General features: G+C 39.4%; 1 protein-coding gene across 1 annotated transcript in view; it reads left to right on the top strand.

The window, feature by feature from the left end:
• xylt1 (xylosyltransferase I) overlaps positions 1–8,175 on the top strand; it is a gene marked incomplete at its 5' end in the record, with an annotated part of 26,955 nt that extends 18,780 nt beyond the window's left edge. Inside the window, 2 exon segments of the mRNA XM_014010233.1 lie at positions 1,847–2,180; positions 5,235–8,175. Coding sequence (XP_013865687.1) covers positions 1,847–2,180; positions 5,235–5,557 — 657 coding nt within the window.
• Between the last annotated feature and the right edge of the window lie 4,600 nt (positions 8,176–12,775).

Genomic DNA, 12,775 nt, shown 5'->3' on the forward strand with positions numbered 1-12,775 from the left:
TATATAATATCTAAAATGCTAAAACTGTAGATGTATTAAGCTTGAAGAGCCTGATTGTTCCTCAGCCAGTCTTCCATTGCCATGCAAGCTGTCAGCTAGTTTCATGTTCCACAGCCTGAGGCACTTTATGTTTCTAATTCAACTAAGATATGTTTTACTCACTGATACTGTCTGTTCAGTTTTTATACTCACTTTATTTATCTTAAAATTGTCACAGTGAATGCAGCTTTCYCAGTCTTTGATGGAAGCGTTGAAAGCCTATTTTTATGAAGCTCTTCTCCCTAGACTCCCATTTTTTTATCTTGTCAAAAAGCTGTTATCTCTGTGTCTGAATGTACTCAGTGTCTTCCACTTCTTTGCCATTTTTTTTTCTTTCCTCACTGATGTTAGGTTGTTATCTTCTCCAGCATGGAGACTGTTAGGGGTAAACATTTCTCTCAGTGGATGCTGGTGTTCATTGGTTCCTGCCACTCTCGGCCGAGCAAACAGGCAACATGTGATCGTCACACCTGGGGGATGCAATCGGTCCATTTGTTATGTTAGTGAAAACTTCCCCACCCAAGACGAGCTGTTAGAAGAAGGAATAATACATATAGCTGAGGTGCATCCTTGGTCCAGAAAAATCACATTTATGAGATTCCAGTCTTTGGTTAATTCAGTCTAAATAAATAAATAAATAAATGAATAAATAAATAAATCAGCTGATTTTGGTTTGTAATCAATGACGGACATATCATGCAAAATCCAAATTTATTTAGCCATTAACTACATTTTGTTGAGTACTGCATTGATTTTTTCCTTTATTATGTGGGTCATATTTTTAAATCCGTTCAGTTTTCTCCATTTTCTATGACGTTTTCTGAACTATGACATTAAATTATTTGCTATGGAACTGTCAACGTTTGGACTTACAATTTGGTGGTCTTCACCCTCTTCTGGCTCTGGGTCAGACTGGCTCGAACATGTACGGCTGGATGGGCAAGTCTTCCCTTGTTGACATCTTTTAATTCATTTGTAAATAAAATGCTTTTATATAGCCATAAAACCCTCTAWCAAACTGGAATGGAACAGTCATTCACCTGGAAGCTGGTGAAGCKCCTCRTTTGGATTTAAAGAGACAGCCTCAAAACAAGTTGACCTCAAAAAAGGGGAAATAGGGGCTTGTGTAGTTACAATAAGGAGGAATTTAGACCAAAGCATTGGACTTTATATAGACCCCGACTTATGGATTTAAATGTGGAAAAATAAGGTTTAAAAGCATGATGTCTCTTTTAAATGGTGCGTCTCTATTTACATGTTCTTGATTGCTGTGTTCTACTGTTGACATAAATAAATATGTTTAAGTGACTTTCTGTCCAAAATTGAAACCAAATTATTTGCTCTGTTTTGTGTTTTTGRAACCTGAGGAATGTGGGGTATGAAAATTTAATGCAAAAACCTCCCTTACTAACCTCTTCAAGTTGCTAACCAGGTGTCAGTTTGTCAATCACAGTGTAACTTAATACGTTTTTAAAGCCTCAAATAGCTAATTGATACTAAATATATCTTTAAATATGCATATTTGAACACAGCAGCAAGAAAACAATTATGTGTCAACAAAATTAACACCTAAAGCAATAATCTGAAGTGTATTTTTATTTTTTAGTCTGCAGTGTGTCCCATTCACTTACATGTAAAAGCAAGAACTGAACACTGCAACAACTGCAGTGTAATATAGCTTTAACAAATATATGTGCTCTACATGAAGCTATTTAAAAGATGAAAGCCAGCAACGTCCTGTGTTTCTGCTTTTGCTCTTCTCTTTTCTCTCTCACTCACTCTCTTTGTCTTTTCTCCCCTGTGTCAGATTGGCACGGAGTGGGACGCCAAAGAACGCATGTTCAGAAACATCGGCGGCCTGATGGGTCCCATGGAAGAGACGGTGGGCATGCAGAAGTGGAACAAAGGGCCGAACGTCACCGTCACCGTCGTTTGGATCGACCCCACCAACGTCATCGCTGCGACCTATGACATCCTGATCGACGCCAGCGCTGAGTTCACACACTACCGCCCTCCGCTGAACCAGCCTCTGCGGCCCGGAGTGTGGAACATTCGCATCCTGCATAACTGGAGCCCTGTGGCTGAAACACGCTTCCTCATCGTCCCTCTGGCTTATAACAAGCACCAGCCCATCAGGCAAAGTAAGCAATAGATTCAAACAGCATCTGTGGTTGCAATTAACCTTATTTTTAACCAGGGCTGGCTGTTTGTTTCAGCTTTTAGTTAGCACAGAACTATTATTGATTGTGTTAATTGCACAAATAGCCTTGCTGAGCTCATTGCACAGCTGTGCTGTTGTTTAAAAAAACAGYGGTCACTGTGTTGACATTTTTAATACAAGTCGAGTTTATGATTCYGTAGTGACGATTACGTCACTATGAGGAATCCAGCTATCAGAAAATGCATCGTATGGTTATTATTTTATTTTCCACTGRCACTAACAGTGTCACAGACTAGCGCTTTATTGACCGTGAAGTAACGATTGCTGATTTCCAAATGTCTGCAGACCCACACAAGCACAGCGCAGCCTTGCATTTGCAGCGATGCCCTTTCTAATCAAGCCTCTGGGCCTCTGCAGACCCTGGTTATTTGTCATCAAGTCACCCCTAATAACCCAGCGAGCAGCTCATACATACTAAACAGAGTGTTAAACAACAGTGCACTTAGCCCTCTAAAAACAACGCCACAGTGAAATCAATCGGTCAGCGTGGAGGAGGGACAGGACTGTAGTGCTCTAATCCGTAAACAACCGGTTTGCTCTCAAAAGTCACACGGGAGCCGAGACGCCAGCTTCAGCGCGATCACGTCTTTCTGGCTTTAATAATCTCCCTGAGCTGTTTTAATGATGAGGAGAAAAAAAACAAATAAAGTTAAAGCCTTGGTTCCTAATGTGAGCCTCAGTGGGGCTGTTGTGCGTCAGCATAAGTTACAAATAAATCACAAACACATGGTCAGGGCTGGGTTCTGGCCTTCTATGGATACAAATGATTTGGTAATATTATTATTTTTTTAATATGAAATGTTCTATTAGAAGAAAGTAATCAGCGTAGTTTCATAATTACCACAGAGAAACAGAACAAGATTTAAGAACTTGGACACTTGGTGYCAAAAATATTGTTCTCTTTAAAATCTGCTTTAGCTCCTTCCTTATGCTAATTTTAGKTTTTAGCTGCCACTACGATTCTTTCATCTTATACACTCTAAGAAGTGAAGTGTTGGATTAACTTMACCAAGTTGTGTCAACTTGTTCCCCTTAAACCGAGTCGAGTAAGCAATTTACACATTTTGCTTTAACTCAACTCGGTCTAGTGCAACCAGTAAACATAACTCGGTTAAGTAAATTCAACATTTGTGTAGATGAYATTTTACTACTTTTAGCTTTTAGCTACCATTCTGCTGCTTTAAGCTTTTGGCTGTGCTTGTGTGGCAAATCTTTTGTTACTCTTAGCCAGGGTTTTGATATTTTTAGCTTTTAGCTAGATAGCTGTTTGCTACTTGTAGCTTCTACCATGCTGCTGCTTTTGTCTTTAAACCACCCGTTTGTCATTGCAGTTTTTTACTAGCCTTTTACTATTAATGGTTAAGGTTCAGCACATTTATTAAAGTGGTCACTCAGCGTTCACACTGCATTTTTTGTGAAATTGTAATTTGTGCAGTTATTTGTGCTTCACTAGCCTGGTAAAAAACCAGCCCCTTGTTCTACACTTTGCTTCATACAGAGGGTCTGGAACCTCTGCTATTGAGAAATGATTTCTTGCTGGAGGTGTGGACTCTGTTGAAGTTTAAAATGATTGGATCTAATTTTCCCAATCGCTAAYGTTTGGCCGTGACGCATGAAGTGAGCCAGCTCGACCGTGAAGGAAGCTAAGCTAAGAAGAAGTTCCAGTAGTCCTGGGAAGTGGTGATTTCCCAGTTCCCATTGGTAGATTTAAACTGGAACTCCAGTGGTAATATTCCACTTGTATAGTGGAAGAAATGAAACTGCCYCCAKTTTTGATTTCAAGATGGTGKCTACTGGCTTTAGAAAGTTAACTCCGTAACTTTTACCTTTAATTATCTTTCTTCATKTTTAATCACTCACACAAGWAGTGTTTTCTGTACAGTACTGTACTTATTAGAATCAATGTTTATTTGCATGMCATACGTAGTAGAGTTCTCTTTCTGTCATTGTTTATATTAGCAGTGTTGTAGCTAGGTTTACGGCAACAATTCAATCGCCTGTCAGCTAACTGGAATGCAGTTTCATATGTTTTTTTTTTAGGAAATGACGTCACTAACATTTACCGGTTCCTGGAATATGATGTAAATGGAACGCACCATTTGTGAGACAAATTTAACTTAATTTGGAAGCCTTGTCAACACAGACTGGCTTCATTCACTTCCTCCGCTGCCACTGCTAAACTACGGCGTAGAAAATCGACGACGTCTTTCACAACTCCTCCTTCGGWTCGCTTATTGGCCCGGTTTAAATTCTACCAGAGAAATCCTTGTCTATGGGAGAAATCCCAGACGGAGCAGAGGAGAGAAACTAGAATTGAGCGGAACTGTGTAGGAAGGTAAGGGCCAGGCTAGTGCTTCACAGTATATATTGTTGCGGCATGCTTGGCAGCGTGTGTGTTGTAATGTTTTCAGTCGTTTCATCTATCCGCCTGTAACTTTCTGCTGTTTTTGGCACCAGGTGTCCCTCCTACTCTCAGCGCTGTTAAAACTTTATGATGTGGCAACAGCAAACACATGCATGACTTTATGTCCCACGGTGGGACCACAAAGCCAGCCGTACGTTGTTGCGACCGGTGGAGGACCCGGTGTCTGACTGCATCATTCTGTCACCGGCGTGTGAAGAAACGCTGATGCCTGCAAACATCTAGGTTTTTTTTTTTTTTTTGCTCCAAGGTGGTGCTTAAAAAGGATGGCTGGCATCCCAGTTAGAAGAGCTGTGAGGAATTTAAAGCTTGACTGGAGCTCAGGGTGGAGAAGGTGTTTTAAGGAGGAGTTGTGTCTTTGATTATCCTCCTTCTAAAGCCTGACTGGAATGTAAAGACTGTGGACACACCTTGAATTTCTCCAGCTGGTTTAATCGTGGAACGTTTAAGTAATTGCTGAATCAACTTTCTCATGAATTGTCGTGTCGACTAATGTTTTCCCCGTCTCCCCCCAGTTTGACCACTAACCGTCTGTTCCTTCTCTGTCTCCAGAGGACACCTTAAAACTCCACAATGGGCCTCTGAAGAACAGCTACATGGAGCAGAGTTTCCACGGTCTGAACCCGGTCCTCAACATCCCCGTCAGCCTGGCTTACGTGGAGCAATCGAAGAGGAACGCCGGCCTGACGGGCCCGGAGCTGGAGCGCTGGGTGGACGGCCTGGTGGGCGAGCTGTGGGAGGCGGCCGACGTCTGCGCCGTCGGGCCCACCGCCTGTCCGGTCATGCAGGCCTGCGCCAAAAGCCCGTGGAGCTCCACGAGCCCGGATCCCAAATCCCAACTGGGAGCGCCGCGGGCCGACGGCCGCATCAGATAGCACCGAGGCCTCCAGCTGGACAGGAGGCTGTGGCACTGTTTACTTTATTTATTTTAGAGCGTACGTGCAAGAGGGGGGGGAAGGGTGGGAGTGTCTTCTCTGCCCCATGAGAAAAAAAAGAGACTTTTAGAAGGAGCCGCTGGTAAAGCTGTCTTAACAGAAAGAAATGAATTTGTGTTCCTCATCAGATTCATTATTTTAAGGAATTTTGCAGACTTTTGTTGTTCTAGTTTCTCAATTTATTTATTTTTCTGATTATGGTGGAGTTTTAATGTGATCAGGCGCTGGAATTCTTTCATTTCATAACGCCGTGCGCAGGACACTGTGGCCATTTGGATGCTTGCAGACCAGCTCCTGCTGCAATAAGGCCTTAGTTAGGGTGGGGTGGGGGGGGGGTAGTCTGGTACTGGAAAACGTGCCTCCTTTAAGGTTCATGTCATGAAAATGTGACGGTCTGTTTATTATGAGACAACTAAACAGAGGAGAAATATGTCACAACTCAAAGGCAGATGCACCAAAAGCCAATTTTAGTTATTAGGAAACTAATTCAGTGCTTTTTAAAATTTTAATTAATCACAAGTTTCTGCAGACTAGTGCCTGATTAGGATGTTGAGCAGCTGTGGCTCGGCTGATCGTCTGCAGCTGTCAAATTAGTTGCGAAGGAAAAGGATGGGCAAGGGTGTTTTTCTGATAATTGGATAAAAGGTGAAGGAAATGACATGTAGACATTTTAGTGTCGATTCCTAATACCTTTGTAGTTATTTGGACTGTAGTCTTTTCAGATTTAACATTWACATAGAGTAGATTTCTTTTATTAACACCCAGATGTAACAAGCAGCAGACAAGAGAAAATAGTTTTGTTTTTATAAATATAAATATATAATTAACCTGCCTCAAACTTGAAACAAAATTACCTTAAGCTGACCTTAAAATTTGTGTCCTGTTTCTTTTTTTTCCAAGTCGTTTCAGCAACACTTAAACGTTGTACATAATTCTACAAAACGTCTCAAAAGTTGTGCGAGTGGTTGGAGGAGAGTTGTTATTTATTTCTAAGTTTATAATTATATGGATATTTTTAGTCAGTGACTAAATAACTGCGACGCTGCCTTGGCAGCATGATAAATATTTTTTTGTAAAAGCAAGCCGCCTTTATTTACAAAGGCCAACACCCCAGACTTATACTGTACGTTTTTATGGCCCGCACCTGTTGTGTGTTCGTCCGTGTCGTCCTGTCTGAATAGACCTTCTTGTCCTGGTTTCTCCAGCGGCTGTTTGCTGAGCGAACCGCGAGACGTCAAACAAAAATAAAAAAAAAGCGAATGATGGGGTGAGGAGGTCAGCTACCTCACAACCTCACCAAACAGAAGATGAACACAAACACTCCTCACAAGTAAACCCAACGTCTGCGAAGGAGAAACTGCTCTTTTTTTGGTGTTTTCTGTCAGTTTCAGAGCGATCAGTGGTTGTGATATTCATGCTGTGACAACAATGTACAAACTCCAGTGAATATTCTGTTGTRTCTCGATTGCAGAACGAAGAATACGTTACTGAACTGTGGCTCCTCTGTTACCGTTACAAGTATCTCTTTCTTTACATCCAGACAATCCCCGGGCGTCTGATGCAAGTTAATTATATTCTGGGGGCCGGCAGCAAATCCTGAAACAAGAAGTTTGCTCACACGTTTGTTTTACCTTGAAATAAGTATCATCTGAAGCCAATTAGGTTTTCAATCTGTGACTGTCAACATTGTTTAGTCATCACACGAGCTAAACGAGTGGTTTTGCACAAGCTAATGAAGAGACATTACTGTTCATTAATGTCAAGTTCACCTTGCCTCTCTGTCAGATGTGAGTGTTATTACTGCTATCTCTCTTTCCTTTTTCAAATCCTCACTGCTTCTGGTGTTAAACTGTAAAAGACAAAGTTGTTGCTCTGAATAAATTACTTATTATGATGTAAGCTTGATGGCAGTTTATGGAAAAGGGTGAATAAAGTAAATGTAACTAAATGTGAAAGTCATATTTTGTAACAAAATTATTAACAAATGAAGATGTATATAAGTATTTTGTATTGAACTCTTGTTTTAGAACTGTAAATACAGATGTGGTCAAATAAAGTGAATTATTCAGACTTTATAAAGTGTCAGAAACTGGACAAAAGAGTGAAATAGTGAGAAAAAACGCGACCTGCTTCAGTATTTCGGACAGCTGTGACGGTGACCTTTTCCTCTTCGTGTCTCAGAGAAAAATCAGATTGTTGTTGTTCTTGCTGGAATGTATTGTTGAGCAACTGTTGCACAAATTTCTCTGACGGATGTTTATTCCCCCTTTTTGTTTTATTTCTATTCAGAGAGGCTCCACGTGCCTTAGCTGACTTTTAGAACCTCCTCTGTCCGTTTAAAGGAAACTCTTCTTTTATTTAATTTTCATTTCCTTTGTGAGTCTGTCGAGTCATTCATCGGTACTCAAACATGAAAACGATGTCTGCTGTTGTATATATCATGCCTTTTGTTTTTATACGCTTTATCTTTTTTTTTCCTCTTTATTTTCCAGAATTGTCTTGTTTTACTTTTCACTGACTGCTTTTTGGAAATAAAATTATTTGAAAGAAAAAAAAAACATCTCCTGTGGTTTTGAATAAAGACATAACTCCTGTTTTTATATTAATACAGATTCTGTTGTTCAAATCTCCAATGGGCTGAGTCCTCGGAGTTGTTTTTATTTGTAGGTCCAGTCCAGTTATCAGCAGTAAGTGTGACYCTCTCTGTCAGCGCAGACAGATTGGCCTTTTTTTTCCCTATGCTTCATGTAATCCAGTGACAATAGTGGCTCAAGAGATCAGCTCATAGGTTGAGTCACWGGAGTTGATCCAGATTATGTTGCACAGGTGTTGGTCTGCGGATTTTCCCTGCGAGGCCGTTTGAAACAGCTGCCCCTTTAAGAATTTACTTTGAGCATAACTTTAATTTAAAAAAATGTACAATAAAAAATCAGGATCCCACCTTATGTGTATAAAAACAGTTCGACTCACTTCAAAGCTCTTTAGAGATAACGATATAAACTTAATTTAAAAAGGGACAATGTACAACTCAAACATAATTGTGACCCATCACATCGAAACGAGGATTAAGTCTAAAGGTGGTATATGGAGAAATTGGTAAATCTACTGTTTTGATTAAAGCACTTACAAAAATCGCATTTTGTCAAAATATAACAAATGCCTTATCAATGTCTCATTTGAATGAACTGTGTGAAATATAATCATAAAATTTTTGAAGCACTTTTTTGAGCAGTAGCAACAAAAAAAACTGATTTTAAGGAAAAATGCCTTTTAATTTTGTGATTTCCCCTGTGAGCAAGAAATGTTTTTGTTTCTTTCCAGCTGGGAAATCTCAATATTAAAATACTAGTTGAGATTTTCTCTTCATAATGCAATGAAAAATTCCTCATAAAAATTACATAAAATTAGGATTCAGATCAAGTATTACAACCCCTGGCAAAAAAGAATGGAATCACCAGTCTTGGATGAGCGCCCATTCAGACATTTCATTCTGTAAAACAAATTCAGATCAAAAACATGAGACAATAATAAGGTCATTCCAAAGTGCAACTTGTTGGCTTTCAGCAACACTCAAAGAAATGAAGAGAAAACATTGTGGAAGTCAGTAAATCTTACTTTTATTAACCAAGCACAGGGAAAAAATACGGAATCACTCAAATTGGAGGTAGAAAATAAGGACACACCCAGTCAAAAAGAAAAAAATAAGTAGGTCCTTTGGATAGGTTCTTCTTTAGTGAAACATTTCTTCTCTCCTCCAAGAGACTTCTTCAGTCTGATGAGTTTCAGGTGAACTCAGCCTTATAAGCACTGCCTCCACATGGTGGACAAACAGGTTAGTCACATGCAAAAGAGGGCCATCACTTAGCAATAGGCTTGATTAGCTCTATTGTTCATAGAGGGTCATGTGCCCCATCACCTGACAAATTGGTTTGGATGCTGTGGTTCTTACGTGTCGTGTCATGTGTATGTAGTGAATGCAGGCGGGGCTCAATGTCCCCCAACAAACCCAGTCAATTTCCTCTCCCTAAATGGACACCTGGCTCAGATTAGATCTGCTCTTTAGTCTGCAGTTAAAAACACCTGCAGTCATGACACCTTGGAGGGCTGTTAGACGAAGTGGAGTGGCAAGAACCATGGTTCCAACAAGAGAAATGTCTCTTGAAAAAAAGAGAGGATTGTGAAACTTCTTGAAGAAGGTAACTCTTCACACATGGTTGTTAAAGATGTGGGCTGTTCACAGTCAGCTGTATCCAAGATATGGACCAAATACAAACAGCATGGAATGGTTGTTAAAGCCAAGCGTACTGGTAGACCAAGAAAGACATCAAAGCATCAAGACAAACAATTTAAGGCCATTTGTCTTGAAAACCGAAAAAGTACAACTAAACAGATGAGGCATAAATGGGAGGAAGCTGGAGCCAATGTATGTGACTGAACTGTAAGAAATGGTCTAAAGGAAATGGGATTTCAATACAGGAAAGCTAAAAGAAAACCATCATTGACACCTAAACAAAAAAGAACAAGACTGCAATGGGCTAAGKAGAGGCAATCATGGACTGTAGATGACTGGATGGAAGTTATCTTCAGTGATGAGTCAAGAATCTGCATTGGACAAGGCAATGATGCTGGAACTTTTGTTTGGTGCCGTTCCAGTGAAATTTATGAAGAGGACTGCCTGAAGAAAACAACCAAATTCCAAATTTCCAAATTCTTCCTCAAATAATCATTTATTTTTTCATCGTTAAATCTTTCCTGCTTTACTYTTTCACGAAAAACAAGCAGAATAGTGGAGTACAGAAGATCAAGAGGAAAGGGGGAGGGGGTTTCTGCTTGACATAACACATGGTCCCACCCACGTAACATGACAACGTCATCATGTACRGCGATGTGATGAAGGAACTAATTCAAAATCGAAGGTCTCTTTCGAATGGCTCCATGACACAAACAGCTCCTCAAGATCCAGATCTCTTCAAAGAGTCATTTATCCCATTTCTATTTGAAACACCTGATTTGAGTGAACAAGGGATCAACAGGCCTTTGCAGAGCTTGAAGAGTTTTAAAGTGGCTCTCAAGGACCAGGATTAGGCACCACTGCTCTAAACTCTGGACCAGCCTGCCCTTCCACAATAAAACATCACCAAAACTCAACATGATCAAAATCTATTTGAAGGCTCACTTTGATTATAAATGAACCAGATATGCTATTTTTATTTCTGGCCTGTAATTGTGCTTTATTGCTTTTTTGCTTCTTGCATCATTTTAGCCCTTCTTCGTTTCATATACTGTAATTTGATTCAGTTGTGGGTTAGGATGGAGCATATTTATTCACCGTCTTAAATTGAGTGGGGCTCACACATAAAGCTCGTGTACACAGCAGTTTATTAAAAACACAGYGATTAGGTCTCAGATGCATTGAGATCTAATTATCGTGTTAGCTTTGATGACCCTAAAGGACCCTAGAGTTAACAAGTTAAAGATGCTCGCTGCGTGTTGAAATAATTTATGGCTTTTGCTCATAATTTAAAGACCACGAGTGTTTTCTCCAGTTGGTCTGAGGTTTAAAACTGCAGAAACATGAAGTGGGTCCCATGTGATAAATCAGCCTCAGGAGCTGTCCTCGTACAATTTTTCACCCAAAATGGCCTTTTTAGTTTGGCTGCAGTAAAATTTTAAACATTTCAGTTAATTAGTTTGTTTGCTATCCCAATGATTCACTGAAAATTTGACCTCTTGGAATTAAACTGCACCAACATTATACATGRATTCAATATCCAATATACATTCAACATATTCAATTCAATTTATCTTCAATACATTCAATATATATTCATGTACATTCAWTTTTGTATTGTACTATAGGGTGTAAATAAATATACAGTATATGCATATGCGTTTATGTATATGTGTATATGTGYATTGGTATATATCACATGTGCATATTGTGTTTTTTTCTTTTATTTATCTTCCTTTATTCTTCTCACCCTCTCCTGTATTGAGATGCAGTAATGTGCAAATTTCCCCATGGTGGGATCAATAAAGTTTTATCTTATCTTATCTTATCTTATCTTATCTTATCTTATCTTATCTTATCTTATCTTACAGTATCTCAAACTTCATCACCATATCTGTAAAACTGACTGAATTAACGTTTTAGATGTAACATGATTACCTATTTTTTTCTATTTACTCTCATTTTGCGTTTAGTGAGAATGAGATACTACCTGCCAATAAAACAGGAGTGATGTGTGAGCATGGGTTTTCTGGAGGCTCTCTGACACTCGGCAGTTCTGACGGGCCTTAATCAAAGAAAAACCACAGATGCCATCCACTGTCCCCAGACAGACTGGGCCCACTGGGACACGCAGCCTAATTGGACCAGGCTGTGCATTTACTGTATGTATGCTTTCCAAGTAAAAAAAATGAAGTGAGAAGTCACAAAGTGAGACAGAAACATAAAAAGCATGAATAGTTCACACAAACTAAAAGCTTCTGCTGGATGAGTAGCAGCAGGATGCAGAGAATCATCTCTGATCAACTGAAAGCCACACTGCTGATATCGAGGGGAAATGACTGAAATTAATAGCAGAGGAACACTTTGATCATCATTTTCAGCTTCTTATACTGACACAAACACGCTGCTTGATTAATTAGCATCTTTTTATCAGAGWGATCATAATAACAGCATCTTTCTGTCTGCTGTAACATCTGCACATGGAGAGGAAGAGGCTTTAACAGGCAGCTCTGGATGTTTTAAGTCACATTATATTAGAAATAATTTCTTTATTGTTTTCAGTCCTTAATTAGCACTGACTGATATTATTTTCCTGAATTATTTCAGAACAATAAAAAATGTGGTTTTCTTTAATTAAAGAATTTGCTTGGTGTTTTTCCTTCACTGCAACAAATGATCAGACTAATTAAACTGCTGATATAGTGCACTGATCTTATGAAGATGAGCTGCTTTTGAGTTTATTAATAAATAAATTACAGTTCAGTCATCTGTGCTTTGTTTTTGGGATCAAATCTATTGGATGAAGATTTGGAGTCATGGACACCTAAGACTCTTAAATTTTACTTTGACAAGTTGAAATCCCACTTTTCCAGCAGAAAGATCAATGAGAACCTAATGTTGAAAGTTTAAAACAGACAGGTGTCTTC

Source organism: Austrofundulus limnaeus, unplaced genomic scaffold (genome assembly GCF_001266775.1).
Source record: "Austrofundulus limnaeus strain Quisiro unplaced genomic scaffold, Austrofundulus_limnaeus-1.0 Scaffold66, whole genome shotgun sequence".
Classification (NCBI taxonomy): Eukaryota; Metazoa; Chordata; class Actinopteri; order Cyprinodontiformes; family Rivulidae; genus Austrofundulus; species Austrofundulus limnaeus.